The sequence below is a fragment of the Aspergillus melleus genome (genome assembly GCF_016097325.1).
Source record: "Aspergillus melleus strain CBS 546.65 chromosome Unknown contig5, whole genome shotgun sequence".
Lineage (NCBI taxonomy): Eukaryota > Fungi > Ascomycota > Eurotiomycetes > Eurotiales > Aspergillaceae > Aspergillus > Aspergillus melleus.
This window is the reverse complement of record NW_025763374.1, coordinates 1686093-1703305: the sequence shown is the minus strand read 5'-3', so window position 1 is coordinate 1703305 and position 17213 is coordinate 1686093. Positions and strand designations below refer to the sequence as shown.

General features: G+C 49.0%; 2 protein-coding genes across 2 annotated transcripts; one reads left to right on the top strand and one right to left on the bottom strand.

The window, feature by feature from the left end:
* Positions 1-1570: 1570 nt before the first annotated feature.
* On the top strand, positions 1571-3669 carry LDX57_009016 (uncharacterized protein; the record flags this gene model as incomplete). The annotated part of the gene is made up of 2 exons (XM_046090741.1): positions 1571-3471; positions 3582-3669. The coding sequence occupies 2 exons, from the start codon at positions 1571-1573 to the stop codon at positions 3667-3669; spliced, it is 1989 nt and encodes a 662-aa protein (XP_045946716.1).
* An 8012-nt stretch (positions 3670-11681) lies between these two features.
* On the bottom strand, positions 11682-17134 carry LDX57_009015 (uncharacterized protein; the record flags this gene model as incomplete). The annotated part of the gene is made up of 2 exons (XM_046090740.1): positions 11682-16658; positions 16706-17134. The coding sequence occupies 2 exons, from the start codon at positions 17132-17134 to the stop codon at positions 11682-11684; spliced, it is 5406 nt and encodes a 1801-aa protein (XP_045946715.1).
* Positions 17135-17213: the final 79 nt, after the last annotated feature.

The following is a 17213-nucleotide window of genomic DNA, read 5'->3' as shown; positions in this document are numbered from 1 at the left end:
AAGTAGACGAAAGTCGTGGCAGTATTAAACATTATGTATATTATATAAAGCAAAGCGAGCTAGTCAGAGGGAAGCAGACCAGGGGGCAGAGCTTCCGCTTGTAGAAAACGCAGTGTCTCCATGTCCACAAGCAGTGCTGGGTTGTGTGGGAAGTGAAGTCCACAGCCATAATGACTTGGAGTAAGTCAAGGCCTTTCGAAAGCTGAACATAAGGCGAGCAGTACTTTCTATGATAATCTTGATGTTGTCAGGAAGAATCGTTCTTCAGACACAGACTTGCTGAAGACTGTTGAGCCTTATACTTTGTAATTAGAAAGGCAGAATTTCAGGTAGATCGGTATTTGCTTTGTTCTCATTGGCAAGATCTTTAAGAAGATGGGCTATTCCTTAAGGGATATCGGCATTATGGAAGTTGGAAGTTGGTCAAATTGGTAACCAGTGGTGTATTACATTTGAATAAAATTGAAACAGAATATTCAGTACAGAATACATAGGGACCATTGTCAAACCATGGGATATCTCCAAGCTGTCTGCGTGCTGGCGTGGGTGAACTGAACCCTCCGGCGACTAATCCAACTAGTCCTAACAAGGTGACATAATACCGAGTATGCGAAGGTCCGACGAACTTCAATAATCAATGAAAATAAACACAGTAAGGATAGAAGGAAGATATACCAAGTATATACACTCAGTTTTGAAGGATAATAAGACTTAATAAATCAAACTAGCAATGTTCAAAGGCAGGTATCCAATTAACAATATTAATCAACACGAAGACTACATACACAGGTAAACGAGTGCCCTTATATATCCTATGGTCCGTGGCTTGGTATCCTCCTGGTACAGTATACAATGTGGTAGATATTCAGTATATGATTTTTTTTTTTGGCATGCCGCGATGTCGACCTCTAGTATACCGCATCCTTGTTGGCGGATCATTTCCTAATTTGGTGGTTCTACCGGTCACCAGATGCAGCGTGTTTCGCCCTCGTTTTCTACGCTTGGATCGTTGAAAATTTGACTGCCACCAGCACTGGAATTTTCGTTAAGAGGACACTGTTATATGTCATTGTAATGGCGAATGTCTGTGGTTGATCGTTTCCTCCTTACCTATTTCCTGCTCACTAGAAGGGAGAGGCCATGTGAAATGAGGGGAACTCTGGAGATCGACCAATAGGAAGGAGTGGGGTAGAGGGGCTAGCTGACTAAAGGAGAATGGGCAGACCAAGTGGGATGTTAATACCCCTAGTTGTCTGATATGCCCATTTTCAAGTCTCGTAAAGATTCTTAGCATGGGCAAAGAGGCAGAAGCAAAGAAGAGAATTTATTTAGAGCTCAGTTGCTAGAAGACCTTGCTAGCTTGAAATCTCAGATCGTTCTCAGTGATCCTGATTATCGCATGCCTATAGAGTCGCACTATAACCGCCAAGACAGGCAGCTAAGCCTGTCGATCTATGCTCCTTGTCACACCGTCGTCATCCCAGTGTGGTCGCCTACCTCACAAAACCAGCCAGCAATCTCATCTACTTCCACTAGCCTGACATCCTGAAAAATATCCGCTAGGTTCAATATGCTCGACACAAATAACTCTATCGCCCTAACAGCCTTTACTATCTCCCTGATTGCCCTGGCAGTGGCCCTTCTCCAGCTCCTCCAGCAGTACTTTGCAACAGCTCAGGGCTATAACCGGTGCTCAAGACGGTTCATCGGTAGCTGGTCTCGATTCAGGCACCGACATTATCTCTGGCGGGAGTTCCGGTTTGAGGTCACATTCGTGAGACCCTATATCTATCTTGGAAATCCCAAATTAAATCAACCCAGTTTGGATGTTGTGAATTCGTCGGCGATATGGCTCCACCTTTTTCCATTTCTCCAGAGAGACCGGAAATGGCGGGCGCAATATCTGAGAAAGTGCTTGAGTGTAAGCGACTTGGCAGAGGAATTCACTGACGCGCACACCCATGCCTCTTGGACTCTTTTTATGAAGCATCTGCAAGAATATAACGAAGTTGCTACCAGGCGAATTGCTCGTTCAACTTCCAGGCTATTGCCACCTTCCTCTCCTCCGTCATCAGCTTACAGCATCTGCATCAAGTTTGAGCCCTGCATATGGGATGACCTCCCTGGCAACACCGGCCGACTGACAGGCTCAGTTTCCCTCCGCGACCTAACCGTCTTGACTCGTTTTCTCGGCCTTGCTTGGTCCGAGCGTCCGTTCCCGTTCGCCCAACATCCGGCATCTGCAGAAGAAGAAAGCAGATCAACTACCAGCTACCCTTCTCGAGGCATTCTCCAAGCCTCAGGAAACACTCTCACCCTTTCCGAAACATCCACCCCTTTACTCCGCTACGAGCAGCAAGACACCACCCCGCCACGGCTACGACACCTGTCACGGAGAGAGGCCTTCATCATCCATCCCGGGACGGTAGCAATGTTCTACGGGCGAATGATTCTGGACTCCGTTCTTTTCCCATCTCCGGCCTTCTCCCAACCACTCATCCTAGACGGTGACGATGACCGGGTTTGGAAGAACCTATCAAATACCATGTGGCTTCCCGTCCCACCGAGACCAAACCTCGTCAACATCCTCCCAGCCTTGTGCTCTACTATCCTCAGCCAAAGAGATCTTTACCCTGTGCGCGTACCAAAACCGCATCGGTATCTCCTGGGCCCGTTCACTAGGCCCAAAATAGCGATGATATTCAAGCGTGGTGTGGAAGATATACAAACCCAGGGGTCTTCGCGTATCGTAGACGGGATTCTAGAGGCTATCAAGGAGCTAGAGCAGATTTCTCGACCACCACAGCAGAACTCACCGCCTCCCGCTCCCTTGACCGCAACAACAACCACCTTCACCCGCATCCCAGACTACTGGAAACTTTCCCAAGGAGCGCATCCCGCCTGGGCCACCGATTTAGGGTCGAATAACCCCGAAGCCATGATTTTCTACTCCAAGGTCCACCGCTGGTTAAACTGGATCCAGCACGAACTAAGCCAATTCCTCTGTCGAGAAGACAGCCACATCGGACCCTACACCTTCTTCCACTGGGATCTAATCTCCTCTTTTGTCGAGTACATTGTCGCCACCGAAAATGGTGAAGCAGACACTGGACACGGCAAAGGAGGCTTCACCTCCCCTGAAGCAGCAGGAACCTCCACGGCAACGAAGCAGCAGCTGCTGCCACACAGTAAAATGCCGCAAGGAAACCTAAACGACAAAATAGACCAACGGACCAGAAAAACTCCCTTCTCAGCCTGGCGCCGAAACATGAAAGTCCTCTTCGACCATTTCCCTACCATCGAGGATCATGTCCGGAAGCGGGGAAAACGACGCGCTGAAATGCACCTGAATGGATACGGCTGTGGGGAGACCCTTAATCTGGGTGACCCGTTTGATGTGTTGATCTCTTGTGAAGGGGTGGTGGGGTATAGTCAAGTTAATTCCGAGGAGATTCGGGATGCGCTCGTGGGGTTGGTGTTTCGGGCAATGTGTTGGTTTGTTTACCCCTTTCTTCGCTTTTAAAAGATATCTGTGTGAGATGATGGATAGATTGGGTGTGTATGCTAACAAATTACTCCAGGCATCGGTGTCATTATATGCATCCGGATGATCAGGAACCGTTTCAGTCCGAGTTTTATGGGGATATTCGGCAGGTAGGCATTGAGTAAAATTTTCTGCAACTACTGCCATAAGCCACTAAGATATACAAAGATGTCTTTATTGTGGACCCTGTACAGTCAAACAAATAAACCTGTGTTTAGGGAAGAGGGACGGAAATTGTGTGATATAACTCCTAAGAATGTCGATCTCGAAGATGAACGAAGAAAAGTATGTGCTAGTCATTTAAAGGGGGGAATGACTTACCTATGTCATTTTTATATAGCCCAAAGACCAACACCGCGAGGCAGTTAGTTAAGTGGGTCAAATGCAGGCAGAATTAATTGAAGCAGGCCGTGGAAGAATACGGTGGATGTGTGATGGGTCATGGTATTTGGCAGGAGAGCACAGAATATTTAGGATAGATGTAACATTGAAGCGGACGGATTGTCAAACATGGGGTGATAGAACAGCGATTTTGGGTAAATCTACGGAGGTGGGTAAGGAAAGTGTTTCGATCATATTCAAATGGCATTGTCGTAGGGATACAGTACCACTGTAGGATCAAGCAGGCTACTAAGATCACTTGGGATTCAACCACATGGACAGGCAGATACAGTAAGTAAGTAAGGGAAACCAGTGGCCAAAGCAACATCGGAGGTAAGAGGCAGTCTGGCAGAGGCATAGAGGTAGTGGACATTTATCTCGTAACCAGTGACTTAAACCGAGAAGAGCATACGGCTTGAGAGCAACAAAGCAGCGGCGTTGTAAGGAACACAAGGCGATTCAGGAGGCCTACCAATAGGAAGAAGGGTTCACAGAAGTGCGTAGCAAGAACATGCATGTCATGAAAACAAAAGAGGAGCGAATCAAAGAAGCTATACAGAGCAGCAGCAGCAGAAAACGTCAGCGGTAGTGGAGGAAAGCACCAACAGGCAAGAAACAAAAGCGCCAGCGCTAGTACCAAAAAGGAAACCAAATCAGGAGAGAGCGTGGACAGAGTAATAGCGAATAAGAAGAAAGACGGAGAAGGGCCCGACGAATTAGCAAGTGGAAAGTGGCTAACAGCAACATCAAAGATAAAGTTTTTTGACAAGGATGGTCCCTGGGCACGATGGTAAACCCTTACTCTCACTTCGTTCGTTTCAGGGCACGCGCGCTGCGCACGCTGGGGCCCTGAAACGATAGAGAGCCTAAAGTGAGTACCTCTTTTTTGCTGAGATGAATCATAAGAAAGGGACAGTAGATACTAAACAATAGAAGGGTCATGGATGAGCGGACGATGATATAATAAAACGGCGCACAATTGCAGAATAAAGTACAGTGTATTATGCAGTATTCTTTTGAACGAGTATGTTATCGTAGGAGTTTTCTTTGTAGTCTTTTAGAGACTTGCTTGGGTGGGTGAAGCTTTCCTTGTGGGAAGGCTAGAATTATCAAGTATAGCCATATATGTGTTATCAGTGATAGAATCGGCTTGCTGAGCTCACCAGTAGAGCGTTGCACATGGGTCATTATTAAAGATAACCTCGGGGTAGCCGGTTAAGATACTTTTGACAGAAGTGTTTGCAGGGGAGCGTTATGTCATGGCTCGGTCTAGTGGCTCCATCTCTTCTCTTTCATTGCACGCACTAGGTAGCTCTCAACGAGAATATCAAACACGAAGGAAAAAGGAAGACGAAAAGGAGGGGTAGCCAATATATCGGTGAGCCATACGGCCGTCCGTACCAGCCACTTCTACAGTACCATGTGATATGCCGTCACACGTTAGAAGATGGTCGTTTGTGTCTGATATGGTAACTTAGAAGACCCGTGTTTAACAGCCCTCTGAACGCTCAAATCCATAACTTTGGATCTGTCTTCTTTGACTTGTCATACTGCCAAAGCTAGATACAGATATTCTTGGATGGAGAAACATAACTCAACAATTTTTCAATGATGCAAATAAGGCCCAAGTCCTGATCTGAGTTTTGATTAATTATGTGCTGAATCTCCATTTTCTCCGCGCGAGTGGTTTGTCCTTGATCCAGCGCGTTGGCTAAGCCTATCCGGCTTAAGCCTTTTATCGCCGGCTCGAGCATGCCTCGTAGACGGCTAGCAGTAATGTCACTGTCGCTGCAAAAGTCCAGAATCGTAAGAGCGCTATTGACGTGGGCGAAAACGTCGATGACGCTGGCGCTGTCTTTATATTCTATGTATCTCATGCAGCCGCTCAGGAGGAGGAGAAGGCAGGCGTCAAAGACGGCACAACTACATCAGCTCGTCAGTTCTGGTTTTATCCTGTAGGTGAGAAAGAAGTTAGACTCAGGAGTGACCGACATGACCAACCAGCAACGGGCTGTTATCGCGGATCGTTGATAAAGAATAGAGGTAATACGGATTATCTGGATTGCAAATTGCGTATGGATATCTGAGAGGTGCTCTGGCTCCTTACTGAGTAATGACTCCGCATCTGTGTGCTTCGTGGTAACACGATAGAAGTCCTTGAGAATTTGACAGTAGAGCTGTATGCGCATGTCCATGTAAAGCATGTGCATTATATACAAGGATTTCTCCTGTAGAAGACCCAGTTGAGGTTGCTCGACATTCAGTGCCGCTAGATGTAAGTTGAAAGGGAGGTCCTTGTACCACGAGTCAAGGTTACTTAGTACCTTCTCCGCAAGGATCCAGTGTTCTCCCTTATTCAAAGGTAGCTTATCACGGGCTTTAGAGCCCAGCAAAGCCAGTTTTGCCATTTGAAATTGAACCAGTCTTGTGGTATGTGCATCGCTGCCCACAGAGCTGAGTTCTAGTGGGACAGTGTAGTGGATCTATACCGTAAGCAACTATTGTTATGTTAAGGACCGGGGACAATCTAACCAGGTCTAGCTCGCTCTCATTCAGGCAACTTTGGTGTCCCAACGAGTATGATAACCACCTAAATAGTTTTAGTGTAGATTGAAAAATTTAATGGGTGGTCAAACACTACCCTTTCAAGAATACCAAGGTCTGCAGTGTCCTTTGATACTCATCCTTATCTTGTTCGACTAGCATGGCCCTATAAGAGTCTGCTTCCATTCTTCCAGTCGCGAGATTCAACGCTTCTACTAGGCATTGTTAGGCTTCCCTAGTATGAACCTGGGTAAAGCTTACTTATTAATAACCTTGCACTGTAACTTGTATCCAGGATAGAGCTCATCCAGAGACAGATCAAGATTCTCATACTCTGAATAGTACCTGTCTGCAATGTCTCATCTAGGCAGGTCGATGCAAGGTAAAAGTATGTTTCCCTGGCTTGATCGGGAATCTCCAGCCCCAGGTAATGACTTCCAATAGTAGCAAGGGCGCAAAGCTCGCAGATATCCTGTGGTGACGCGTGGGGACTGTGGTATGCTTTCTCCAGTAGCCTAGCTGACTGAGCCTCTGTCGTGACATAGAATGAAGTGGCAGCACATTCGAAAAAAGCGTCTAGTGCACGACGGGTTATATGCTCCTCGGGGAGGTTACTGCCCCTATAAGCTTGGACATGACCAGGCTGCCAGAAGGTCTCTGACGACTCTTGTAAAGGGTGTAAGGTTGCAGCACTAAGCACCTGCTGCAGTTCTGATTCTTTTCCGCTTGTCCTGCGATCATTTCCGACTGCTGAGATTTTTGAGCTGGCCACATGGCCACTACCTTCATCCTGTGAGCTTCGCACTTGAAACCGAGGGGGTTCATTCATTGGCTCTGCGGCGCTGTTGCGGCTTAACCGTTGAACGAGTTGCTCAAGATAGGCATTACGATCTTGAAGAGCTTCGATCCGAGCTGTAAGCGCTTCGGCCTGAGCTGTAAGAGCTTCTTTTTTTGCGCCCATCAGTGCCTGAATATATGCATTCGGTCCGGTATGCATAGCAACTTATGCAAGGCTTTTCGCCATTACACTAAACGCAAGTCAATGCGAATAATTGACAGAGAGCCATCAAGCAAGAAGTGCCTTTCTGTGCTGTGAGCGGCATATGTCACAGGCCATTGAACACTTTTTTGTCTTAAATAATTTGCTACCGGAATAATCAACGAAAATAGAAGACCCCCCTTTCGGCAGCAGTGGCTGGTTTCCACTCATGTTAAGGTACGAGAGCTATAAGTAAGAAAGTAACCATACAAATAATATCGTGGTCAGAGGATTTGCGGTTAACGCATTGGTTGAGACTTGTTCAATCTGGGGGATAAGCGAGAGGCCTATATATCATCGTCGAGCGGGGTTGACACCAGCTTGAGTGAACAGAATCAGCCGTAATGGTTCTAGACTAGGCAGGAATTAAGCCACAGTAACTTTGTCTCAACGCCCTACCAGTAATAGTCTCCAAATCATTATCCGTTGCTTTCGCCATATTGCGGCAGAGGCGCTCGTAGCACTTTTGACTCAACTTTTCAGGTAATGAGTTGGTTTCGGAGATAGTCTCCAGGCGATATGAGTGGCAGCTGGTTGAACTTCAGTGTGTCTTGTCACTTCGCAAAAACGGCTTCGTGTCTGGTGGTTTTATATCCCAGTATTCCTCTAGCGATCTCAGAGCTCTTTTCAGCTAAGTATCATAAAGTTGAAGCAGTAAATTCAGTACAGAATACATACAAACCATAAATTCCAATGGCATTGTCGTAGGGATACAAGACCACTGTAGGATTAAGCAGGCTACCAAGATCACTTGGGAGTCAACCAGATGGACAGGCGGACACAATAAGTATGTAAGGGAAACCAGTGGCCAAAGCAACATCGGAGGTAAGAGGCAGTCTGGCGGAGGCATAGAGGTAGTGGACATTTGTCTCGTAACCAGTGACGTAAAGCGAGAAGAACATACTGCTTGAGAGCAACAGAGCAGCGGCATTGTAGGGAACACGAGGCGATTTAGGAGGCCCACCAATAGGAAGAAAGGTTTACAGAAGTGCGTAGCAAGAACATGCATGTCATGAAAACGAAGTAGGAGCAAATCAAAAAAGCTATATAGAGCAGCAGCAGCAGGAAACGTCAGCGTTGTGGAGGAAAGCACCAACGGGCAAGGAACAAAAGCGCCAGCGCTAGTACCAAAAAGGAAACCGAATCACAAGAGAGCGTGGATAGAGTGACAGCGAATGAGAAGAAAGGCGGAGAAGGGGCTGACGAATTAGAAAGCAGAAATTGGCCAACAGCAACATCAAAGATAAAGTTTTTTGACAAGGATGGTCCCTGGGCACGAAGGTGAACCCTTCCTCTCACTTCGTTCGTTTCAGGGCATTCTAGTCACATGATTGAGAAACCTATAATATTACGCGTTTCATTTATACAATGGTTTCTTGATGCCACGTTGCCAAACCCCCGAACCGCTCCCAATTGATCCTCCCGGTAGATCATGTTCATCATTCGTTAATCATCGAGATGGCGCCACGACTTGCAAAATCCACAAAATGATGGCTCTTGGTATGATAAAGAGCGGTGAACTCACTGCTCCGGAAATGGCTGAGGCTGCTAGTTCTAGCAAATAGATAATTCAAAGTCATTGTTCTAATGTACAAATGTTTGGCAGCGTGGCAGCACCACCAAATAAAGGTGGACGACCGCGGAGCCTCAAGCCTCTAATGATCCAAGTCCTTTGTGTTCATTTACTCGAAATGCCACAATTATATCTTGATGAGATGGTTGTCTTCCTATGGGACGGCTTTCGGGTACTAGTAAGAATATGGAGCATATGTCGTGTGCTTGAGCACGAGGGTTGGTCAAAAAAAGGTGGCCAAGCAAAAACCTAGGAACGCAATCAAGATCTACGAGACGCCTATTTTCATTATACTTCGGACTTCTCATCCTATCATGCGGACGAGTCCAGATGTGATGAGCGAATAGGCTCTAGGAAAACTGGCTGCTCTCATTGGGGCACCACACCTTCGCAAGCTACGTATTTCATTGTGGTTAGTTAGTTAGTTAGCCGAAATAGATTCTCCCAGCATATGCTTAGGACAGGATTGTGCTAGTCTGTATCTATAAAGATTTAACGGAATCCCCTATTTTCGAACCCTTTTTGAAGACCTATTCATATACAGTGGAAGATGGCTGGAGCCAAAGTCCATGGTCATTGCCATTTGCCAGTCGGAAAGAATTGAACAATTATGTTCACAAGCAGGGGTTAAGTTAGTATACTTACCTCCTTATTCGCCAGATTTGACCCACTTTGAGGAGCTCTTCTCTGAGGGGAAAGCTTTTATTTCGTGCCATTGGCAGTCCTATAAGGACAAGTCTTGATACTTCTCTCAAATGACGCTTTGAAACTATGTGTAGAAGAAAGCAGGGTGCGGAAAGGCATCTCTGCAAGTCAGGCTTAATCATCGAATATATATATAAGTCTCCGAGTCCGGAGCGATATGACACCAAGGTTGAGACCTAGTACAGTATAGGAGACATTGATACATATTGTCCGTGAGATGTCTTGATTAGGTCCATCTGGGACCACAGAAAAAGCAATCTAAATTATACTGTAGATGAAAGCTATATACGCACTCACAGTGGAGTGCACATTGGATATATTTGTGGAAGCGTCCCTATGCATTCAAAATCCACTTACTGTACTGGCTTCTGCTGCAAGCATATCAATGTACCACAACCTGAATAGCACCGATGGCCCCATCTTGTCCGAGAGATGGCAGTAGAAACAGCCAAGTGGCCATTTCTGTCTAGGATTAGCAAGCTCGGTATTCGGTAGGATGAACCCATGGCTGGCATTATTCTGATCCATGTAGAAGTTCACCTGAGCTAAAGCCTGTCTATATTCTCGCTGGTTTATCATGCTCTGATCGAACCGCATCAAGGATTGTCATTTCTAGGACATTTTTTCATCTCCTGGAGGTCGATTATGGCTCGAGCTGGGGTTTCCTCCAATTACCACATATGTGGTACAGTATCAGTTCGAAACCGATCGATAATAACGGCCGAACTCGCTACATTAGATGTGACTGGTGAAAGCCGGCGTGCCCGTAGCTCTGATGCGAGCTGCTCGTATCCAGCACGTAGTGCACGTCTGACGCGAGGCAGAACTAGCTCAAGAAAGTGAGGATGAAAGTGTGGTTCGTCTCTCATTGCGCCAGGAGGCGACATGAATGGGTCAATTACCGTAGGGCGAAACGGGAAGGTGTTGACGGCGTGCCCAACCAGGGAAGCTCGCTTTCGACCGTTCCACGGTTTGCACTAGTTTGCATGGAAGCTTCTAGCTATGCATGTCACACGGATCGGGTTATACTATGACGTAATTTGATACAGTATTGCCAAATACAAGGTAATTATCAAAATATAATTAATTCCGGTGATATCCTAGCATGTCCTTGGCATAGGGTTTGGCAAACAAACAAATAATCAGTAGGGGTGACACTGGTTTTGCAACCTGGTGTAGCCTTATAGGTCTTCTATTGTTGGCAAATAAGACTATCGGCAGGATTCTGGCATTGATCCACAGCGAAAGGCACTCGTAGTGAAGCACAGGCGGAGATGTACAGGACCGGGGCTGACACGACCCACGTAAGCTGTGTATAAATACGTGGTCGACGAAGATCATATGCACATAACGAGAGCCAGAGCAGCATAAAACCCCCGACGGAAATGGTGCAGAAGAGCCCGCTACAGTAACTACCACATGGTGATGATGACCTAACGCATCCCATGTCACCCCATATCCCAGGAGTTGGTTTCCTGGGACCGCGACGATCCCAGTACTTGTCCTCCTGGGTGTCTTGAGATCCCAGGATTGAAGATGTCACAGGCAACTCGCTTTCCCAGAACAAGCATTCCCAGGATTATGTATTTCCCGGGTTCTTTTGATCTGGGAATGGTATATTCCAGAATACGGAGTCCCAAGATTTCCCAGTCCTGAGAATGCGATTTCCTGGAACGGCCCTTTCTGGGATTCCGTCAGTCCTGGGACACAGGACTTTATAATCGACTCGTAAACCGGCCCGGCCGTTCGTTGGTCTTCGCCTTTAACTGGCCGCATGAATGCACGGAGACCGACCTTGCCGGACTCCACTGGGCAATCGCAGACGTGCAAAGTGCGAGAGCCTTCGTCCCCTCTCTGCCTGGTTTGGCCAGCCCGTCGAGAGCCCGTTGTATCTCTCATTCACCGTATAAGAATCTGTAGTTCCGCGCGCGATCCCACTGCGTGGCGGTGTCCAGCCCGTGCGTAGAATTGGATTCCTGAAGGAAGAATATTCTTTCTCCTCTCACCACCAACGTTTCAAATTCCTCTGCGTTGAGGAACCCGAGTCTTTCCTTTTCGCCAATCAGTGAATAGAGATCACCTCGGCGTCTAAGCTCCACCGCTTTGTCAAACGCCGCACCAGGTGCTATAACATGATCCTCCACCGGCCAGTCTTTCTCTCTTATCTTGAAAACTTTTACGTGCTTCGCGTGGCGGCGAGTAGACCTCTGCGCTAGTTCCCCGTCCGCTGTCCGCTTGTTGCCCTTAGATTGAGCCTCCAGAACTGCTTCTGCACTCCTTTGTGACGATAGCGCCTTTTGGTGGGCCATATCGAACTTTTCGATGATAGTAGTATATGATTCCTTTGTTTCTTCGCCAATCGATTGCTGATATTCTGTTGCCTCCCTGTATGCGCGAGTGGCTAGTTTATGGGCGGTTTTTGCTAGGCTGTACTCGTTCGAAAAGCGCGCATCTTCCGTGAGAATCTTGAATGCTCTGTCAGCCTTCTCGAATGATGCGCTCGTCTGCTTGGCTTTCTTGTCGGCTGCTTCCCTCCACCACGTAATTTCCATCTCTTTCTTCATCTTGCTGGCCTCATGCAGGTTTTCTTTCGACTTTCTCAGCCATCTGTCCATCTCTTTCAGCAATCGTCCGAGCTTCACTCCACGGGTTTGGTGCCAGGTCTGCTGCGCAAGGTCGACTACCATGATTCCCGCTGCGGATCGTGCCGTTTCCGCTCCTTCAATTGCACTGCTAAGAGTGCCAGCTACCTCGCGAGCATATTCAACACATGTCCGCCATGTCTCCTTATTCCCCGCCTTAGCCGCAGCTTGGTTGAGAGCTCGCTTCTCGTCCAGCCTTTTGCACGCAGCCTCAGAATGCTGACATGTATCCTCCACTACCAGACCTAGAAGCTCGTTCGAATCCACGACAACCTGAAAACAGGCATCTATCGCATTTTCTAATTCATCAGGTGCACGATCCATGCCAGCCGGTCGTTGAGCGACTAAGGCGCGGCCGACTGCACTGGCGTCACTCACTAAGGAAGTGATGGTGTCAATGGTTGGTTTCACATCATATTTTGGACCGTCCAGCTGCTCCTTTGCTTCCGTATACAAGCTCTTTTGCTTCTGCACCTCGGTAACCAGCTTGTGCGCCCTGGCAATGAGCTCTTGTTGGGTGATACTGTCTCTCTCCGTAGAGTCCGTCTGGACTCCGGCAGGATGATCACCTGGGCGATCTGTTTCCGACTCGGCCCTTTCGGCATCCAAGCCCGTCCGATCACCCTCCCGCTCGGGTCCCATATTGGTCATTCTCAGTTGGCGCATGCGGTCCACCGTCATTTTTGCCTTATCTCTGTCCCCCTTTGCGCGGAGGTTGTGTGCAGCGATCTCCTCAATAGTCTCTTTGGCCTCGTTGCCGGCTGGATTGGCAGACACATACCCAGGGATCTCCCTTCTCTGCGCGGTCGCGATGATGTGCAAATGGTCCAACAGCTCAATGAAGCCATCCAAGTCCTTCATACCCTGCTCCGCCTCTCCCATGCAGCTCTCCAAGTCTCCCCTATTTCCAGCGCGTACCGCAGCAGCGGCAAGTTCCTCTTGCCCTTCTATCCCTGTTCCTTTTTCTAGAATAGCTGCTGCCAAATGTCTTGCAATCAAGCCATATAGCCGGCACACTTTTCCAGTGGCGGCCGCAACGGATCCTTGCAGCTCACTGATGGCGTTTATTGAGCCATTCAAGAATTGATTCGCATTTTCAGCATCCTGCAACGATTGGATGCGCCTGCTTCCCTCAAATATCTTAAAGGTTGCACCTCGCACAGCGGCCATAGCATTGGCTGCTAGATCTCTTTGCTTTTCGATGCTGCTGGCCCGATAGTGTTTGTCGAATTTCCCCAGCCTCTCCACCTTCTTCCGTATTCTCTCAAAGCTGTGTCCGAGATACTCTTCCATTCTCCCCCGCACGATCTCCTCGGCCTTATGCGCGGCTGCTTCCGCCTCGCAAGCCAGCGCGTCCAAGCGTTTGTAGACATCTTCGGACAATTTCGTAGCCTTAGCCAATTCCGCCGCCGAGCGAGCGAGCCGGGCACAGTTACCCGAGGTGATGGTCGCTGCTGCTGCCGGTTCGAAAACTTTCTGCGGTTCTTTTATATTCTCGGGGGCCTCTTCGAATTTCACTTGCGTTGAAGCTTCTTGTGCCTTTGAGCTCACAATTGATGCCATCATGCACAGTATCTGTTCCGTATGGACCCTATTGGCGTCTAACGCCGCCTCCTTTTCCTTCCTCTCGGCCGCTTGGCTGGCCAAATCCTTCTTCTGGTTGATCCACTTTTGGCCAATGGCAATCAATATCTGCCCGTCACTGGAACCCTCCACCTGTGATATCTGCTCACTGAGCTCGTTTTCGGCTACCTTGAAATTGTGGACTGTCGTCGAGATTTGACTCCGTTCTTCCTCACATCGGCTTATCTTTTCCAGTAGTCGGGTCAACTGATCCTTGGCATTCTCATCCAAATATTTGCCGAACGCATCTTTGTCGGCTTCCACTGTCCCCTGGAGTGATATTAGGACACTCCGGAGAAAGTCATGCGTCGAAGACAGGGACTCCCAGGATCGAGATTCGGCGAGCAGCACGGCTTGCAACGCCCTTCCAGCATTAGAGTAGCCGCGTTTGACTTCTCCTGCAATGTCCACCGCGGACTTCCAGTAGCCATCGACTTGGGACTGAGACTCATTGCGTAGATTCTTGAGCCATCTGTTCCAGGCCAATACGCCCTCTCGCCCAGCCCCAAAGGTGCTAATCAGGTCATCAGTGTGACTGAACTTCTCTAACTCCCGCATTCTAACGAGACACTCATCGAGCCCTTGGAATATTTCGGATAGGCTCCTTTGCCTTTTTTGGTGCATTTCCATTGCTTCTGGGTCGGGGCTGCCGAAGTCTGAGCTAAGAAAGGAATCAGATCTGCGAAGATCCTTCACCTTCCCTTGAAGGGATAATGAGCCGTTGATCAGGCCACCGATGCACATGATCAGTAAGGACGTCTGTGTATCGAATATGGTGGGCCATAATGATACGCCCTCAGACCGTAGTGTGTTCATTTCTGAGAGACCTTTCTGTCCTAAGGCACTGGCTGCGACACGCCCACGCTCAGCGTCACCAAGAACCGGCCCAATGCGTTCCGGTTCAGGCGTTGAACTAGGGAGATGCTTCAGGAAGGATTCTATTTTTTCAAGCTGCCCTTTAACTTCATGGATAGCAGCATTGAACGTCGATCTGACCTGGCTCAGTCTTTGCACCCTTGCGTCAACTTTCTCTTGTGCGCTATCCCGCTTGTTCTCCATGCGTTTCTGCATACTAGAGTCCCAGAGTAAAATGTCAGAAGATTTAGGACGTACGATTTCTTGAAGGGCTTTTCCCATGTCCGCGGTATCTCTTTCCTCCTCTTCTAGGTCCCTTACTTTATCCGCAACATCGTCTTGAATTGCCTGAAGCCCTGTCTTGGCTTCTTCTAGCCTCGCAATCCATTCAGAAGCTGGACCATGCTTTGCAGACTGTCCTGGGGGGGTAGGTTCTGGCACTGAAGTCGACTGCCTCGTGCTTCGAGCACTAGGGGTAGTTGGTGGGTTGGTATTGTGCTCCCTGTGTGTTGGTGTCGGAGGATTTGGGAAATCATTATCGTCCTCTTCGTGTTGAATATTAGCCGAATAGGTGCTAGCCTCGGACGTGCTTGTAGGGTCAGTTGGTGACCCAGGAGCGTCGGACGAGTCCCGACCAATGCCACCTTGGTCCCGAGCGGTGGCCGAGGATGTGCTTGGGGGCTCCGTCGTAGGTTCGGAAGAGTCGATGCCATCCGCTCCTTGACCGTCTCGCGACGTGTGCGGGGATTCTGCGGGTTCTGGTGTGTGGTGTCGTGTGAAGGGAGGCGCGCTAGCCACTTCGACGTCGCTGTCGGGAGCATCTGCCTCGTGGGAAGGTTGGGCGTGCAGCTCCCCCTCATCCAAATCCCCAAAGAAGGAGTGGTAAATGTCACGTAACACAAAGGACGAGGTCAGCTCTCCGCACTCCCTGGGACCGGCATGAACATGATCCAGGAAGAGGACTCTCCTATCGTACTTGAAGGTGGCAACGTAAGGGATGCCATGTCGCTTGACCGCGGGCTCCTTGCCGTCCTCAAAATCATCCCATGGAGGGTTCTCCGGCTGGACCGGACGGCTCACAATTTTCTCTATGCGGTCGGATCGGAATCCCAGGCCACTGGCAAGGCGTGCCAAGCAATACTGAACGTGAGGATGCGCCCATTCGCGGAGCACGGCTGGCCTCTTCCCCTCCCCGGGGTTACCACCACTGCTGCGAAGCGCACAGAGCCAGACTTGTCGATAGGCGATTTGAAACGCTGCGTCACCGGACCGGGCAGACCGGCTTTCGTTCTCTGACGTTTGAATGGTGATGTTTCCGTCATTAGGCGCGTGGAACATGAAATCCATCCGCTCCTTAATGCTCGGTACGTCTCCGTCCTCCGCCCAGGTCAGCTGACCTGGAGAGTCGTCAGTCAACCGCTTCACTCTTCTGGCTGCGATAGCGAAGAACTTTGTATCTTCAAAAAACAGCCGGAGGGACGGTATTCTCCCAGCATAGGAGACCAATTTCCTGCTGATGGCCGACCGCTCGGCCCGGGAGAAATTTCGAAACACGTCTCCCCCCAACACCACGCCCTCCACATACCTTTTGTCAGCTTGACTTACTCCCGGTGCGAAGCCCTCCAGCTTCGTCACCGTTCGGGTATCGATCATTCTCATCTTCCTCCGTGTCTCCGCACTCGGTCGCGTCCTGTCATTCCCGACCAACGACGCCCAGAAGTGGTAAATGCTTTCCAGGTAGTAAATCAGCTCCTGCAGATATTAGCCACTCATTGGTGGGATGAAGGGGGGCGGCGAACTTCTCTGCACCGAAGGGCGATGAGTTTGTTCCAAACGGTCAGTATGGCACCACTCGCAACAATGGCAGGTAAGTCTATCAGAGCGTCGAATGCGTTGTACAGAGCTGGGTTGGCTTTCAGCATCTTCAGGCGCTCCGTCTCGCATGGGGTGAGCCGCGCACGCCATCGTTTCTCTGACAGTTGGTCATTGTTTATCTGGGCTTGCCGCAGATGAAGATATATTTCGCCGGTCGAAAGTCTTGTCTCATGGCAATAACTCTCTGCAAGATAACGTTTGAGTTCGTCCGATGTATCTGCTGTGTCCATCAGCCTGGATTCAATGTAGAGGTTGTGGTCTGGATGACTAACCCTCAATGTAAAGGTCAACAATCCACCACCTTCGCCGAGGAGGCAGAAGCTTGCGAGCTGCATGCACACGATGTTTTCCATGAAGACAGCGCAGTGGTTTTTCAAGAAAACTCAGAACAGGATAGTCGGGAGGCTCCCTCCGACGAAGGTCAGAGGTTGC